At 42.7% G+C, this 17,684-nt stretch overlaps 2 protein-coding genes across 2 annotated transcripts in view; both read right to left on the minus strand.

Annotated features, from left to right (window-relative positions):
- Positions 1 to 613: 613 nt before the first annotated feature.
- The window catches only part of LOC147015211 (uncharacterized), a 69,658-nt gene continuing 52,587 nt past the window's right edge, over positions 614 to 17,684 (minus strand). Inside the window, 3 exon segments of the mRNA XM_085849098.1 lie at positions 614 to 3,861; positions 4,541 to 4,610; positions 5,014 to 6,187. Coding sequence (XP_085705224.1) covers positions 3,716 to 3,861; positions 4,541 to 4,610; positions 5,014 to 6,187 — 1,390 coding nt within the window. The 3' untranslated portion in view covers positions 614 to 3,715.
- Positions 6,254 to 15,953, minus strand: LOC147015212 (uncharacterized). Its single transcript, XM_085849772.1, has 3 exons — positions 15,691 to 15,953; positions 11,795 to 11,955; positions 6,254 to 6,578 (listed from the first exon to the last, which is right to left on the minus strand). The coding sequence occupies exons 1-3, from the start codon at positions 15,847 to 15,849 to the stop codon at positions 6,269 to 6,271; spliced, it is 630 nt and encodes a 209-aa protein (XP_085705898.1). The 5' UTR covers positions 15,850 to 15,953; the 3' UTR covers positions 6,254 to 6,268.

Genomic DNA, 17,684 nt, shown 5'->3' on the forward strand with positions numbered 1-17,684 from the left:
GCACGATGGAGGATTCCCAGTCGGTGACTGGCTTTGGAGGCCAGGTTGGAAATATGGCTTTCCTTGGAAAGATCATGGCAGATAGTGGGACCCAGAAGCTTGAAAGAAAAGGACTTCTTCCAGAGGATTGTTGAGAAAGTAGATGGGGGACGGGGGGAGGTTCCGAACGGTCCTTTTGGAGAGACATAGTGAGAGTGTGAGATTTGTCAGAGTTGAAGGACATGCTCCACGTGTTGGACCAGCTTGTGATTTTATCCAAATCTGCAGAGAGCGAAGAGGCTGCTGCTTGCTGATATGATGGATGACAGATGGTATGGCAAACAGTGGAGTCCTCAGCGAAGAGATAAAGAGGATTTTCCAGAGAGATCATTCATGAAAACCAGAAAAATAACAGGGCCCAGAACGCTGCCTTGAGGAACTCCAGCCTGGACAGGATGAGGAGATGAGAGAACTCCATGAATGACCACACGTTGGCTGCGACAGGAGAGGAAGTCTGCGAGCCATGAGTGGATATGTCCTTGGATACCACAGGAAAATACTAAGAGAGGGGGCAGAGAGATAGGGGGGGTAGAGGGACGGAGGGGGAGATTGGGGAGAGAGGGAAGGTGTGCGGGGGGGGGGGGGAGAGGAGCGGACTGGAGGAAAGAGAAAGAGAGAGAGAGACAGGTGAGAAACAGCAAATGAGATCAAGGCTTACCGTGCTGTATTTAACCCCCGGGGATCTTTAACTGGTCAAGGGTTAAACATGACCATCACCGCCGCGCCTCAACACAAAGCGCCATTTCCTGTGTGTTTTGTATTTTACGGCGATGGCCCCGCTTCACACAGGGGCGGCAAAGGTTTCATCGGCTTGACCTGTGTCCTTCTGAACCAAATAAGACGGACAACTGACTGAAGTACAACACAATGACTGTGAGATCGCAGGTACGGGGGGGGGGGCAGAATGCAGTCATTGTTGCGATGCTTGCTTCTCGTACTGAAATAATTGAAGAGTGGAGGATTGGATGTTGGAGTGAAATGAAAAACCAAGGTTGGAGAAACAAGGAAAGATGCTTTTGGAAAGGAACCTTCCTTCAGGTCGAGCAATGAGAAGAGAAATTTAAAATAATTTTTACAGTCAATGGTTTAAGAACAGGATTTGAATTCGATATTGATTGAAGTTCTTCTCATGGAATCTGCAAGTGGGTTTGGTAAGCTGGTAGGAGTGAAGGATGTTGGAAAAACGAAGCAGATTTCTGATTGACAAAGTCCTTCCAGAGGTTTGTTGAGAAAGTCGATGGGGGTGGGGGGGCTCTCAACGGTCCTTTCGGAGAGACATAGTGAGAGTGTGAGATTTGTCAGAATTGAAGGACGTGCTCCACGTGTTTGACCAGCTTGTGATTATATCCAGATCTGCAGAGAGCGAAGAGGCTGCTGCTTGCTGAAATGAGGGATGACAGATGGTACAGCAGAGGGTGGAGTCATCAGCAAAGAGATAAGGAGGATTTTCCAGAGTTGGAGAGATCATTGATGAAAACCAGAAAAACACCAGGGCCCAGAATGCTGCCTTGAGGAACTTCAGCCTGGACAGGATGAGGGGATGAGAGAACTCCATTAAGGACCACACGTTGGCTGTGACAGGAGAGGAAGTCTGCGAGCCATGAGTGGAGATGTCCTTGGATACCACATGAAAATACGAAGAGAGGGAATACAAAGAGTCGGACTGCAGCATAGCAAACCGATTGTTCAAATTTACATAAAAGTACGAAAATTGGTACACATGTAGAATAATGTATTCCGAGCAATTCGAGATATGGAGCCACCCGAGATTGTGCCTTGGTCAGCATACATCCATCTATAATTACAGCAGTGTGTGTGTGTGTGTGTGTGTGTGTGTGTGTGTGTGTGTGTGTGTGTGTGTGTGTGTGTGTGTGTGTGTGTGTGTGTGTGTGTGTGTGTGTGTGTGTGTGTGTGTGTGTGTGTGTCAGTGTGTGTCAGTGTGTGTGTGGGGGTGTGACCGCTGTTTCTTGAGAACCACTGGTCCGATCGAATTGAAACTTGCCAGATATATTGCTTTCGACCTGAGGATGTGCCTTTTCAAGGTTTGATATTAATCGGACAAGTGCTTCCCAAGTTACGGCTATTTATTTACCAAACCAATGATGAGACACGTTGTGGCGTGGGCGTGGCCGATGGGGAAGGGAACCTCAGCCGCGTTCCCCATTACAGGTTACAACGTACGGGCTTCCGGATAATGATGACTTCGTGTATTCTAATAATTTCTCAATTTCTTTTGCGCATTTATAGATAAACACAATGCCCCAAGTTATGATCGTTTTCATGTTAGACGGTGTATAAATTTCGGTAACATCAGAGTGCTGGTATGCTCCGAACCAGGAAGTAAATTTTTTTCTCTCTCTTCTCTTCTATTTTTGTTTTTCCTTGCCACGACATTGCGAAAAGGTAAAATACGTTGGCGCTAATTGAATAATTGGGTATTAATACTAAATTGCGAATAATATGTTAAAATCCGGGCCACGCCCTTACAGGCACGCGAGAGCGAAGAAACGGCCTGTGTGGTTGTTGTTTGTTGCTCGCGGTTTGAATAATTATTTATTATAATTTTTTTATTCTTATTATTATTTTTTAGGGGCACATACTCGTTAATCTACATGTGTACCCATTTTGGTGCTTTTATGCAAATTTGAACAAATTATCTGAAATATCAGACAACGCTGCTGGACGAGAGAGGGGGCAGAGAGATGGGGGGAGAGTTAAATCAAGATGAGTTAAAATTCTTGTGATCTATCCGACATGGGGATGACTGTGCCAAGAAGGTAACTTTCCCACCAAAATTATCGTAACAATTATGTTCACAATTAAGGATATTCTTCTCCATTAAAGGAAGTATTTACAGCAATATATATATATATATATATATATATATATATATATATATATATACATAAATATACACGATGATGTACAGTAATGAAGTCACACATGATGTACAGTAATGAAGTCATGTATGATGTACAGTAATGAAGTCATGTATGATGTACAGTAATGAAGTCATGTATGATGTACAGTAATGAAGTCATGTATGATGTACAGTAATGAAGTCATGTATGATGTGCAGTTATGAAGTCATGTATGATGTACAGTTATGAAGTCATGTATGATGTACAGTAATGAAGTCATGTATGATGTACAGTAATGAAGTCATGTATGATGTACAGTAATGAAGTCATGTATGATGTACAGTAATGAAGTCATGTATGATGTGCAGTTATGAAGTCATGTATGATGTACAGTTATGAAGTCATGTATGATGTACAGTAATGAAGTCATGTATGATGTACAGTAATGAAGTCATGTATGATGTACAGTAATGAAGTCATGTATGATGGACAGTAATGAAGTCATGTATGATGGACAGTAATGAAATCATGTATGATGTTCAGTAACAAGGTCATGTATGATGGACAGTAATGAACACCAAGGGTTCATATCTGTAGTTCCCTTCATGATTGGCGTTGATTGTGTGAATCAGGGAGGGACCTCACCTTCTTTATGTATTCATTTGAATTATTAAATTTTCCACAGTCATAGTTATTAAGTTCTCATCATGATCGTCTTAACAAGGAAGTGACAGATTGACAAACATGGACAAAAAAAGGATTCAGGTGATGAAATCAGTCCAGAGTGTTTATCGTACCTTAGTTCTGGACACCATTCAGTTGAAAAATTTTGAATCGGCCATCTGCATGAGCCTGGTGTATCTTTTTGCATTTCTGGAGAGCTTATATGATGGAGTGATGAGAGAGTCACTCCCAAACATGGCATCCTCCTCTCCAGCGGGCATCACGAGGACTTCTTCCTCTGCACACAAACATCAACAAAAGGAAGTCAAAATCATTCAAGAGCATTGTCATCATAATCTCCATCATTATTTTGCCTTCCAACACAATCCTGGAATTAATATCTCTCTCTCGATCTCTCTGTGCTTCTCCCTCTCCCTCATTTTGTGCATTTCAGTTCATGTTTTATTTCACCTTCCCCTCCACTTTCACATCTTGATTTTCTTCATCACCAAATCCCACTGTGTCACCGAACAAGGGAATTGAGGAAATTTGGTCCATCATTTCTGTGCTTCATACAGAGCCCACAAATCCCCACTTACTGCACAAACTGAAATAACAAAACCTCATCTGATGACGTCGAAGCGAACCAGGATGGACTGCTTCGTGGGAGGCAGCTCGAGTCACCCGTCGATGATTGAAGGTGGGATTGTAAAGATTTGATTTTTCAAACAATTAATTTTAATGAACATCTTGGTGTTCACAACGATTTCTTTATGGATATGTTAACACTCATTCCAGACTTCCACTGATTGGAATAATTGTTTGGTGCTTGTCTGGCTTCCAGTGAAACAATATATTCATTTGTTCTCAACACTTCTGAAGCACAGACCAAATGGGACACGATGGAGGTGAAGAACATGTAATTTAGATAAAGTTTGGAATATTTTGTAATGTAAGGCAAGATCTTGGTAACTTACGTTCCAGCCGGTAAGATGGTTTCTTGTACTTGGGTGGTGGTGGAGGGAACGGGCCCCTCTTCTGAGGGGTCTTTGGAAAAACAATAAAAATATGAAAGATTAAATATATTTTTGTGTTCGTCAGTTTGATAACTTGTTCAGGATGTGGCACAGAAGGAAATGCACTGATAGAACAGGTAACCAATGAAAAGGTGAATTATTTGATCTCATCCAATCAAGGGAGTTAAAATTATTGCGATCTATCCTGCAGGGGGATGACCGCAGCAATAAGTTACCTTTCCCACTAAAATTATAATTACAATTATCTTCACAATCAAGGATATTCTTCTTCATCAAAGGAAGTATTTCCAGCAATGTTTATAAAAGACTAAATGCTAAAATGTATTTCAACTTCAGGTCTTCATCTTGAGGAGAGCTGTGTTTGTACCCAGAATGTTCACCCCTTCATCGATAAAGTACTGATGGATGTTTACCTGTTGAAGGTCCTGAATATGGTGTGGCCCATCAACACCTTGCTGCTTCTGCTGATGTTTCAGCCCTTGATCAGCGCAAGGTTTTTGTTCCTGCTGGAACCCTTGAAGAACATGCTGTGGCTGTTGTTGCTGCTGTTTTGCTTCTTTATCACGGGGAGGCTTCTGTTGTTGCTGCAACTCTTCAACAATGTGCTGTGTATGTTGTTGCTGTTGTTGCAGCCCGTGATCATGGCGAGGATTCTGTTGTTGCTGCGTCCCGTGAACACCGTGGGGTTTCCTTTCAACCCAAACACTTTTCTCTGCTGCCTTGCTTTGTTTCTTCATTTGCTTTTTGAACAACTGTTTCTGTTGCTGCTTGAGCCGTTGCTTGTCATTCCATTTCTGAGACCACTCTTGGGAAGTCTCATTCTGTTGTTGCTGTTGATGCACTTTCCCATCAGCAAGTTTTTCCACATGTTCTGTGTCCTCCACATCAAGACTCGCTTTCCCCTCCTTTTTGGTCTCGTCGGATTTCTGAAAGGGTTTCTCGAGTTCTTGATCCATTGCCGACTCTTTTTCCCGTTCAACTCCTCGATTCTTTTCTTGTTCGAGTTGTTTCTGCTTTTCACATTCGACTCGTCTCTGTACTTCCTGCTCTCGTCGTGTTTCCTCCCTTTCCTCACTTTTCCACACCTCGTATTCCCGTGTGCGCACATCGTTTTCCCTCTTATTAATCACCTGCTCCAGCTGATGTGCCTCTTTCTCTCGAAGGAAAAAATCTTCCTCTTTTATTTTTTTTCTCTCTAAAAATCTCTCTTGTTCCCTCCGCTCCTCCTCTTCTCGTTGGTACATCACTCTCGCCATTTCCTCAACATCCTTTTCTCGTTCTCTCATCTCCTTCTCTTGTTGGCACGTCTCAATCTCTCGATGTTTTATTTCCCCTTCTTTTAACACCTTCCTTTTTTCGAATCGTGCCCGTTTTTCCCACTCCATTTCCTCGAGTTCAGAAATCCCTTTCTGTAATTTCTCCACCACTTGCTCACTCTTTAACACCTCTTTCTCTTTTTGTTCGATCTCAAGGTGTCTACGTGCATGCTCCTGATACACCGATTCCCTCCATTTTTCAAATTCTTCGAGTTCTCTCCGAACTTCCTCTTCTATTCGTCTCCACTCTGAAGAGTTTTTTTCTTTTTCTCTTCATCATGTTTTTCCATTTGCTCCTCCTCATCTTTTTTCCTCAGTTCCTCTTCCTTGCTTTTCCTCTGCTGTTCTTCCTCTATTTCTTTCTGCATTTCCTTCTCTTTTTCCATTCCTCTTCCTCATATTTTTGTTGCACAACTTTTCCCTGAACTGTTTGCTCTCCAAGCTGAATGAGGAGTTCTCTTTCCTTCAGTTCTTCCTCTTTTTGGTGCAACTTTTCACCCCTTTCCTGTAGTTTTTCATGCTCTCTCAGCCACAACTTTGTTCTTTCATCCTCCTGTTCCTTCACATTCTGCATCTCCAAGGCTTTGTTTTTTGGAACTTCCTCGAGCAACGGCTGCTCTTTCTTCCCCATGTTCTTTAAATGTCTCCGGCCACATCCAAAACTGCAAGAAACAAACACAATACTTGTCAGTTCGAGCTAAAATGAAGCACAGTATCTATTACATAATGTGAAGTGTGGTGTCTGTTTGTGTGTGTTTGTATGGTTCCACGTTCGGCTGTCTCCCATATCCGGCGGCCGCTTCCCACACTGTGTTTTAAAAGCTCTGCATGCAGGAAAAGCTCAACATTGAACCAGAAGAAAAGCATGACACCAAACGAGATACCTTTTAAATGTATAAATACAACATGGAATCGCAGTTTGTTTTACAGTGTATGAAGATACGACCTGGGCTGACAGTGTGGCTTTGACGTACGCACACTTGTCGACCCATAAGGGTTCGATCACCGAACAACATTACATTTGTGTTTGAAGCTTGTTATTTATTTATTTATTTATTATGCAATGTAAAGGCTCAGAGAAGAGCTCACACACAGAACATATAACAAAGTGACCAGGAGACAAGAGGGACGGGAGAGGAAGCACAAAACAGTGGGAAACAGAGATATGAGGAGATCTGTGGAAGGGAGAGGGATGGAGCGGGGTACACGGGGTAAACAAGATGTATGATGCACAGTCATGAAGTCATGTATCATTGATGATTGTTGAAAATCGCTTGATGAAAAAATACAATTACTGTACATGACTTCATTACTGTACATCATACATGACTACATTACTGAACATCTTACATGGCTTCATTACTGAACATCTTACATGACTACAGGGACTTTCAGGAAGGAAGGCAGGGAATTTGAAGGAGGGAGGCTTGGGTGGATTTACGGGGATCATGAAAAGATCATGAAAAGATCGTGGTTTTGGATAGGGCAAGATCAGAGATGGTGGTGAACAGCTGTTTTTAAAACCTGGAGGGAAGAGTGGGATTCATGAGTGAGTGGGAGTTTGCTCTAAAGCTGGAAAAAAAGAGGAATAAAAGAAAGAAGGTGAGCAGTGATTCGTGATTTTGGTAGTTTTCCCAGAAGGGGGTTGCTGGTGGACCATGAGCTCCCTGCAGTAATATGGGCGGTGCAGAAAGCAGACAGATCCGGGGGGGAGGTCGGAGAGGAGACTGGAGAAGACCTGCCTCTGGTGTGAGAATGAGAGACCCAAAGACTCAGCCTCATCATGGGAGATACCAATGATCCGAAATGCCTTGGTTTCCACAGTGTGAAACAGCTGAGAAAGGTGAGAGGTGGGAGCACCAGCCCAGAGGGAAGAGAAGTACTCCATCAGACTGTGGAGGATGAAAGCTTTGTACATGGTCAGGAGGTCAGGTATGCCAATGACGGACTTTGCACCATGGAGGATGCCCAATCGGCGACTGGCTTTGGAGGCCAGCTTGGAGAAGTTGCTTTCCCAGGAAAGATCATGGCAGATAGTGAGACCAAAAACTTTAAATAAAGGACTTCTTCAAGAGGATTGTTGAGAAAGTAGATGGGGAGGGAGGGTGGGTGGTTCCAGATGGTCCTTTTGGAGTGATGTTGAGTGTGAAATTTGTAAGTATTGAAAGGCATGTTCCACGTGTTGGACCAGCGTGTGATTTTATCCAGATTTGCAGAGTGAAGAGGCTGCTGCTTGCCGGTCTGATTGATGACATGGTACAGCAGATGGTGGAGTCATCAGCAAAGAGATAAATAGGATTTTTCAGAGTTGGAGAGATCATTGATGAAAACCAGAAAATTCACTGGGCCCAGAAGACTGCCTTGAAGAACTCCAGCCTGGACAGGAAAAGGGGATGAGAGAATTAAATTGAGGGCCATACGTTGACTGCTTCAGGAGAGGAAGTCTGCGAGCCATGAGTGGAGATTGCCGTGGATACCATAGGAAGAGAGTTTGTTGAGCAGGGCAGGATGCCAGACCGTATCAAAAGCACACAATATGTCTAAGAGATGGCTCTGATCTCATGTCTGGCATTGAGGGCCTCCATCCATTTTTGGGAAAGCAGAAGCAGCAAGTCCAGGGTGGAGTGACCTGGTCTGAATTTAATTTTGTGATTGGAAATCAGGCCATTGGAGAAGAGGAAGGATTTAATGTTAGAAGCAATGATGGATTCTATAACCTTGATGATGATTGGGAGGGATCTGTTTTTGCACCTTTTTATACAGGGCAGTGATGTTTGCTGATTTCCAAGCAGATGGCAGATGACCTTGAGCAAACGAGAGGGTGAATAGAACAGAGAGAAGGTGAGTAAGAGCAGCAGAGGAGGTTTTTTGGACAATCGGGCTGATGCCGTCTGGACCGGTTGAAGAATCTGAGTCGAGGTTTGACAGCAAGCTGTCCACCTTTTCATGAGAAAAGGACACAAAGTCCCGGAACAGCTGGATGCAACTGGGTAAGGTGAGTACAGAAAGCGATGTGTTTGGTACACAAGATTTCGAAGCAAACACAGAGTTTAAGCATTCAGCCTTTTCATGTGCAGTGTCAGCTGTGCATCTCTGAGGTTAGGGAGGGGGTGGCGCGGGATCATCCACCAGAAACAGACTTGATGAGATGTCACCAGGATTTGGAGGAGGGAGACAGGTTTGTGAGTTCAGACTTGAGGTTGGAAAATTGTTGCTTCATGGCTTTCTTCAGGGTAGACACACTTTTTCCGAGCTTTGTGGAAGGAACTGAGATTGCCCTCAGTTGTATTTGCCTTCCATGAGGCGAAGGCAATTTGTTTCAGGACAACTGCCTCACCACAAGCTTCAGTGTACCATGGGAGGGAAGAAGGGTGGGAAAATGAAGACGAGATGGGTACAGCATAGTCCTCGCCGTTTGATAAGAAAACAATCACAGGCGTTGGACAGAAAGAGAACATCCCTTTGGACCATGATGAAGGATAATTTGCAGAGGTTTCCTGACCACGTTCAAATGGTTCAAGAACTGAGTTAAGATGATTGACAAAGAAGGATGTAATTGTGTGGCACATTTCTTTAGATGTTCGAGGAAGATGGCAGGTTTATTGAAATAAATAATCATGTCAGATGAAGCTAATTTTGAGCTTCCAGGTTTTGTTAACAAGCAGAACACTCGATTCGGGGTGGAAGAAAATCCTGAGCAGTTCCACCAACAACCTTTACATGGCAAACGTGTCACAGTGTGGTGCGGCATTTCTTGTGCTGGAGTCATTGGGCCATATTATTTTTCAGCTGCCAATGGAGCAACTGTTGCGGTGATACTTGAGCGACAAAGAAATGATAAGATACTTTCTTGCTCCAAAACTAAGGAACTTGGGATTTGATGGTTAAACCTGGTTCCAACAAGGTGGGGCAACTGCTCATTCTGCTTGTGCATCAATGTCATTCCTGAAGGACCTTTTCCTCGATCATCTCATTTCATGATCTGGAGATGTTCCATGGCCAGCCAGAAGTCTGGATTTAACAGCGCTTGATTTCTTCTTGTGGAGGTACCTTAAATCAACTGCCTACCAGACAAGAGCAAGGACTATTCAAGACTTATGGAAGCAAATTGAAGAGGAACGAACCTTTATTCCACTTGAAACCTTCAGGAAAATGATGCAAAACATTGCTGTTCGTGTGCGTCAAGACATACAGGAAAATGGTGGTCACTTTAAGGGTGTTATTTTGAAGATCAAGGAGTAATAATAAGCTGAAGTATTCCCCTGGAAGGGCTGTTTTGTTTAAATATATATATGAATATTCTCATTTTCTATTAAATTTCTATTTCAACATGAAATATAAATGTGTCAGTTATTTATTGTCCACCCAGTAGAATGGAGCAAGTGCATGTCCACCGACTAACCCACGTGATTAAATACTTTCAACATGTCATGTTTAAATGTAAGTTGGACCGTGACTGCGTCTATTACAAGTACTATTGGAAGGTACTTTTGAAACCTTTGGACCCTTTAGATGCTGAGACCCCTCAGTACCCCATATATCAATCCTCATGTTTGCCTTGTTGGTTGACCAAGTGAGTTGCACGTTAAAACTCCTGAGATAAGTGAAGGAGTTTAATTTTTTAGTTTAATCACTGACGACATACACATGAAACCTATTACTGTGCACTTATTTTGAAACCTTTCAAACCAATAATTTTCTCCTGAAGTGATTTCGGGTTAATTGGGAAAAGGGGTTGAATGCTTATGCAACTGAGAATCATCTGATTACCCATGCCAACAAAGGTGGATGGAGGTTATGTTTTCACCCCCATCTGTTTGTTTGTTTATGAACAAAATATCTCAAAAAGTTGTTGACGGATTTGGACGAAATTTGTTGTAGAGCTTGGGTATGCGATCCGGACAATATGATTAGATTTTGGTGATGATCCCAATCCGGATCTGGATGCAATAGTTTTCCAAGTGATTCTTCGCCATTGAGTGATTGGCCAAAAACGACGGATAGAAGGTTATCTCAAAAAGTTGTGGATGAATTTGGACGAAACTTGGTGGAGAGGTTTGGTATGTAACGAGGAAGTATTCATTTCGATTTTGGTGAAGATTTAATCCGGATCCAGATCAGAGTATTTTTAAGTGATTCTTCACTGTTGAATCATCAGGCAAAACCGATGTACAAGAGTGATATTTCAAAAAATTATGCACGGATTCGGCCAAAATTTGGTGGATGAGTTGGTAATGTGATAAGAAGAAGCCAATTAAATTTTAGTTGAGGTCCGAATCCAGATCTGGCCTATCAGTGGGATACAAAACATAAACTAATCAGCCTTGCGGAGGTATGAGCTCCACCGAATGCCTTTATAGTTTTCTCTGTTAATCTGACTTATTCACATTTTATCTGCATTTTTTAGTTTTATCACTTCGGAATAGTTTGTGAAGACGACATATTAAGTTTGATTTGAAAGCATCAAGAAATAAGCTCAGGTGGCATCAACATGTGAAAACTTGGGAGGGTTGAATACCTTTGCAGGCCACTGCATAATAGGAGCCATGCATGCATGTTCCAGACCCCTCGCTACCTTTAAACCCCTTGACACCTGAAGACCCCTTTGTACTCTCAAAGACCCCTAAGATCCCCAAGGACCTTGAGAACTCAAAGATATGTTGAAATCCTTCAGGTGCTTGAGACTCCTCATGACCTTGAAGACCCACCACCCACCCAAAAAACTTTCAGACTCCGAAGACAACCAAAACCCTTAGGACCCCCCTCCCCCCCCCCCCGCGACCACGATCCTTTCGACTCCACAGACCATTTCTACATTTACTGCCCTTATGGATGAAGCAAGGATCAGATTGATGAAAACGTCACTTGTCTTCCTTACCAGTGAATGTGGAGCTTTTTTTTGTGCTTCCTCTGTCGATTGAACCAGGAAGATGGTTTAAATGATGTTACGATGACAAATAAAAAGATGCCAATTGTGACGAACACGACGTCACGAAGTTTGGAGACCACTGATTCCTCCACAGCGTTTTTCTCGAAAATCTATAGACATGGAAAAAAGGGCAGGGAGAGGAGAAAAGTTTATTAACCCGTCCCTCACGCAGTGGAAGGTGGGGTTTTGCAATCACGTGTGTGTGTGTGCGTGCGTCCGGTCCGTAACTTTGTTACAATTTGAAATTTTTAAATCAAATTTTCAAGAAAGCTTTATTAGAATATTAGAATATGGAGAAGAAAAAATAAAATAATTTTGTGAAAAGGTCAAAAGGTCAAATTCACCGAAAATCATCAATTTAATGCAATTCACCTGAAATTCCAATTTACCATTTGAGCTTTGTCATTAAATTTTCAGCATAACTTTCTCATGAGAATATGGAGAAAATAAATTAATGTTTTGGTCAAAAGGTCAAAGTTCAGCATCACATAAAATCACTAATTTTCATGCAATTGATCTGAAATTTTAAGAATTAGCATATTGGGTTACTGAATTGGTTCACCAATTAAAAGGTAGAAGCAGAATTAAATGTTTTTTTTTTTGATCAAACGGCAAAGGTCAAGATCACCCAAAATCGTGAACAGCTTTCACTGAAGGTGAAAGGAGGTTATATTTTCCAGCTGTTATAATCATCATCATCATTATCATCATCATCATCATCATCATCATCATCATCATCATCATTATCATCATCAGCCTGTTTTCAATCCTCTGCAGGATGAAGGTGTTGAACTCACACTGGGTATATTGGTTTCATGACCATGCTTGTCAAGCACAGTTTAACAAGAGAGTTTGGGAAGCAATTTGTGATTTGTTCAGAATGCTGGCGATAACTCGTCGAGTCTTTGCAAGAAACACCTTGGGATCTTTAACGTCCACTAACGAGAAAAGCATTCCATGAAGATTCCTCCATCAACACGACCATGAAGATTCCTCCATCTACACAACCATGAAGATTCCTCCATCTCCACGACCATTAAGATTCCTCCAGCTTCATGACCATGAAGATTTCTCCATCTACACGACCATGAAGATTCCTCCATCTACACGACCATGAAGATTCCTCCATCTCCACGACCATGAAGATTCCTCCATCTACACGACCATGAAGATTCCTCCATCTACACGACCATGAAGATTCCTCCATCTACACGACCATGAAGATTCCTCCATCTACACGACCATGAAGATTCCTCCATCTACACGACCATGAAGATTCCTCCATCTACACGACCATGAAGATTCCTCCATCGACACGACCATGAAGATTCCTCCATCTACACGACCATGAAGATTCCTCCATATACACCACCATGAAAATTCCTCCATATACACGACCATGAAGATTCCTCCATCTACACGACCATGAAGATTCCTCCATCTACACGACCATGAAGATTCCTCCAACTCCAGGACCATGAAGATTCCTCCATCAACACGACCATGAAGATTCCTCAATCTACACGACCATGAAGATTCCTCCATCAACACGACCATGAAGATTCCTCCATCAACACGACCATGAAGATTCCTCCATCAACACGACCATGAAGATTCCTCCATCTACACGACCATGAAGATTCCTCCATCAACACGACCATGAAGATTCCTCCATCTACACGACCATGAAGATTCCTCCATCTACACGACCATGAAGATTCCTCCATCTACACGACCATGAAGATTCCTCCATCTACACGACCATGAAGATTCCTCCATCAACACGACCATGAAGATTCCTCCATCAACACGACCATGAAGGTTCCTCCATCTACACGACCATGAAGATTCCTCCATCAACACGACCATGAAGATTCCTCCATCAACACGACCATGAAGATTCCTCCATCAACACGACCATGAAGATTCCTCCATCAACACGACCATGAAGATTCCTCCATCAACACGACCATGAAGATTCCTCCATCTACACGACCATGAAGGTTCCTCCATCTACACGACCATGAAGATTCCTCCATCAACACGACCATGAAGGTTCCTCCATCTACACGACCATGAAGATTCCTCCATCAACACGACCATGAAGATTCCTCCATCTACACGACCATGAAGGTTCCTCCATCTACACGACCATGAAGATTCCTCCATCTACACGACCATGAAGGAACTTTTGCCTTGAAGCGACAAATTCCAACTTTACCTAATGGGGAAACTTATCGCGAAACCTGCAGTTTCCAACCAAATACAAACTCTCTTTATATTCCTCATCACATCCTCATGGCAATGAGGTATCACAACCGTTTAAAGGGCAGACAAGGAAGATTAAATATGGGATTTAATCTGGGCACCAACACACAATGGACGACTCTTTTTAAAGGCTACTCCAGGAATCATAGACTTACACAAAAAAGTGCCACTGAACAAGGCAGCCAACTTAATTTGGTCTCTGAATATCCTGGTTGTGGTGCACAAGGACGAGAGTTTTTAATCTTCGGATCCGATAACATTGGAATCAAACTCACAGAAGAAAACAGAAAATGTCCTTTACCGTTTCCCTGTAAAATTACAAATGTATCCTATTTATCCCACTTGAAAAGTACCAACGTGTATTTCCCACGTATCAGAAAAAAGATGTTCCCAGAAAAATAACTCATTTTCACTCTGCTTTATAAAGCTGTTTCCATTTTTTGCATGTAATTAAGCTATCCAAACATTCTTCTACATCTCTGACAACAAAGGAAATATGTTCACGTTATTCCTTGACCCTCCAAACATATGTGTAGATTCCTTATTTACAAATGTCCATGAACCAGAAGTTGAGATATTTACGAAAATGAGAATTTCCATAATGGCGGATCCGAATGAGCACATCAATGCATTTAAAATTATTTCCACAACTTTTACTCAAACAGAAAATAGTTGTGTTTCCCTCAAACACCAACAGACATCATAAGTCACAGTTATGTACATCAGGCCCAGGTAATTCATTCTATTGATTAATCTGATTTTGCATGATTTTCGAATGATTCATTGTGCTTTGTATTTTATGCTAATTAGCCAACTTAAAAAATTCAAAAATATTTTAATATATTTTTTGCCAACCTGTCTTGGATCTGGCAACACTAAACTAACGATTTTTTGACAAAAAACTGACATGTGGTAATTACAAGGAAAGAAAATGGAAATTCTTGCATTTTTGTGGGAATTCTTGTGTTTTCGTCAAATTGAATTTACATGCAAATAGGCTAATTTGAATAAACAAAATATATTTTAATACGTAAATGTATAAACTTTAATTTGACACCAACTTTGTGATTTTATGTTTATATTTGACAGAGATGTTGACATTTTGCCGATCTTTGTGAGATTCGTCTATTTTTGATTGGTTGCCATGGAAACAGATAAAGCAGAGTGAAAATGAGTTATTTTTCTGAGACTTGGGACAAATATGAACACTGGTATCAGGGTGGGGGGGGGGTGGGGTGTGGGGACGAGAGGGGTGGGGGTGTGGGGCGGGGGGGTGGGAGGAGGGGTCGGGGTGGGGGGGAGGGGTGCAAGGGAGGTCCTGCTGGCCCCCGTCCCATAATAAATGTGAATTGTTACAACTTCTCGACTCTATGATACAAGACGCCATTTGTATTTTTCCCTCCTCCATCCGTACTGTGTGTGGAATCCCGTGCGGACACGAACAACTTGCTCATGTTACAAACTCACAATACACCCCCTGTTCTCTCTAACATCAAACCACACAAGCTCCTGATAAACTCACTCCTTCCGTGTTGTGTCCCTTCCCGACTCCACCATCCCTTACAATCCCCACTTACCTGCAGCGGAGGTCGCCATGTCCCACCAAGGACGAACAACACCAAGATCACCGTAACAATCCACATCTCTGTCCTGTTCGTCGATGCTCGATCCTCCAACTGACGCTTCACATCCATCACCTCTCCACCTTGTCTGTTCCCGAACGTTGGAATGATCATTGTGACGTCACACAACCTCTGTGACGTTGAGGTTCGGTGTTTGACGACGACGAATTGATCGGTTCCAGATACAGAGAGGAGAATTTATTTTAATTTCACCGATTCTTCACAATTCAGGGATGGGGTAAAAACGATATATGGCACGATATCCCAAAATGTTATATGGACGGAATATGATCAGTGACGTCATGCCAAATATTGAGATCCCGGATGGTGACAAATAGCTGTGACGTCATCGACAGATCAACTGTCACATTCGGTTTTAACATCACACACATATCATTTGAATCCCAAAACGAGTGATAAATGAAATAAACACATTTTATCTTGGAAAACAAAACCATAATTAACACTCACACGTCACACTCACCAAATCTCGATGAAGAATTGATTTTAACACCAAACTGTGTATTTTAATAAATAATGTGTGAACGACATGGAATCACTTCCTGTGTTGTTATCGGTAATTTTGACTGTTATTATGTAAATATACAATGTACAATGTAAATATACAATACATAAATACGTCACAGGATGTGACGTCACACGTGGGAGGAATCTGGTGGGCTGGGTCAGAATGGCGGATGTGGGTCGAGTCGTGAGTTGTCGGCACATCCTTCTTCCCACGTTATGACGTATTTGTTTTCATCTGTAATAAACAGTTAATATTTGGCTGTTGTTGAATCCTTGAAAACATCATCGTGACATTAACATCTGAAATGAACGTGATGACCTTTGATTGAACCGGATGTTATTGTATGTGATGACAAATCACGTGATGTTGAAGGATTAATTTTGTTTTTGTTCATATTGAGATTTCCTCAACATTGTTCACGTAAATTCAAAATCTTCGAGAAAATTTGGGCGGGGCCTGCGCGCAGATTGATGTTCCCCCTCCGTCATTGGGCGGGGCCTGCGCGCAGATTGATGTTCCCCCTCCGTCATTGGGCGGGGCCTGCGCGCAGATTGATGTTCCCCCTCCGTCATTGGGCGGGGCCTGCGCGCAGATTGATGTTCCCCCTCCGTCATTGGGCGGGGCCTGCGCACAGATTGATGTTCCCCCTCCGTCATTGGGTGGGGCCTGCGCGCAGATTGATGTTCCGCCTCCGTCATTGGGCGGGGCCTGCGCACAGATTGATGTTCCCCCTCCGTCATTGGGCGGGGCCTGCGCGCAGATTGATGTTCCGCCTCCCTCGCCCCGCCCATTCGAGTTTCTCAAGTGAGTCCTCTCAGTCGCCGCTTCTGGTTGTCGTTCGAGTCGGACCCCACTTGTCACCGCTGAAGGTGAGCGAGCATTGGGCGGGTTTGAGGTGAACAAGAACGATCTTGGGGAAACGAACAGAACCGATTCCTCTCAGGTCAATGCTGACTAAACATCGTCCGGTCACGTGATCGCCATCATGAAGGTTTCTGATGGGGTGAATGGTTGAGGGTTGTGGGATGAGGGATCTCCTTGAGAGGGAGCAAGTTTGAGGTTCTGTAAGTGAACTTCATGTCTTGATTGCTTGACGTGTGAAGGAAGAGATCGAGTCAAACCACAGTGTGTATTAAATAAAAGTGTGTTCTTACTTGTGGTGTGAGGAGAGAGAGAGGAAACTAACGATGAAGGGAATGTAAGGAATCCAATCTGAAGAGAAGAAATCTTGTCCAATCTGAGCTGGTGTGAACCTCATGAAAATGTGGGCTAACTCGGCCAGATGCGAAAATTCAAAATGGCCACCATGCTACTTCCAGTATATCAAAAATTGCATATCTTTGGTTCTGCATGTCCGATTTTTCTGATTTTTGGGTCAAAATATATGTTTTGAAGGTCAAGGATGTCATATATTACCATT

This window comes from Eptatretus burgeri, chromosome 12 (assembly GCF_056783735.1).
Source record: "Eptatretus burgeri isolate ZD-2024b chromosome 12, Ebu_testis_v1, whole genome shotgun sequence".
Taxonomy (NCBI): domain Eukaryota; kingdom Metazoa; phylum Chordata; class Myxini; order Myxiniformes; family Myxinidae; genus Eptatretus; species Eptatretus burgeri.

Excerpts from the sequence above, each read along its gene's own strand:
- LOC147015212 (XM_085849772.1), bottom strand. The coding sequence starts at position 15,849 with ATGATCATTCCAACGTTCGGGAACAGACAAGGTGGAGAGGTGATGGAT. Across the intron at positions 11,956-15,690 it reads CATGGCGACCTCCGCTGCAG|ATTTTCGAGAAAAACGCTGT; the intron begins GTAAGTGGGGAT and ends CCATGTCTATAG. Across the intron at positions 6,579-11,794 it reads AAAAAGCTCCACATTCACTG|TTTTGGATGTGGCCGGAGAC; the intron begins GTAAGGAAGACA and ends TGTTTCTTGCAG.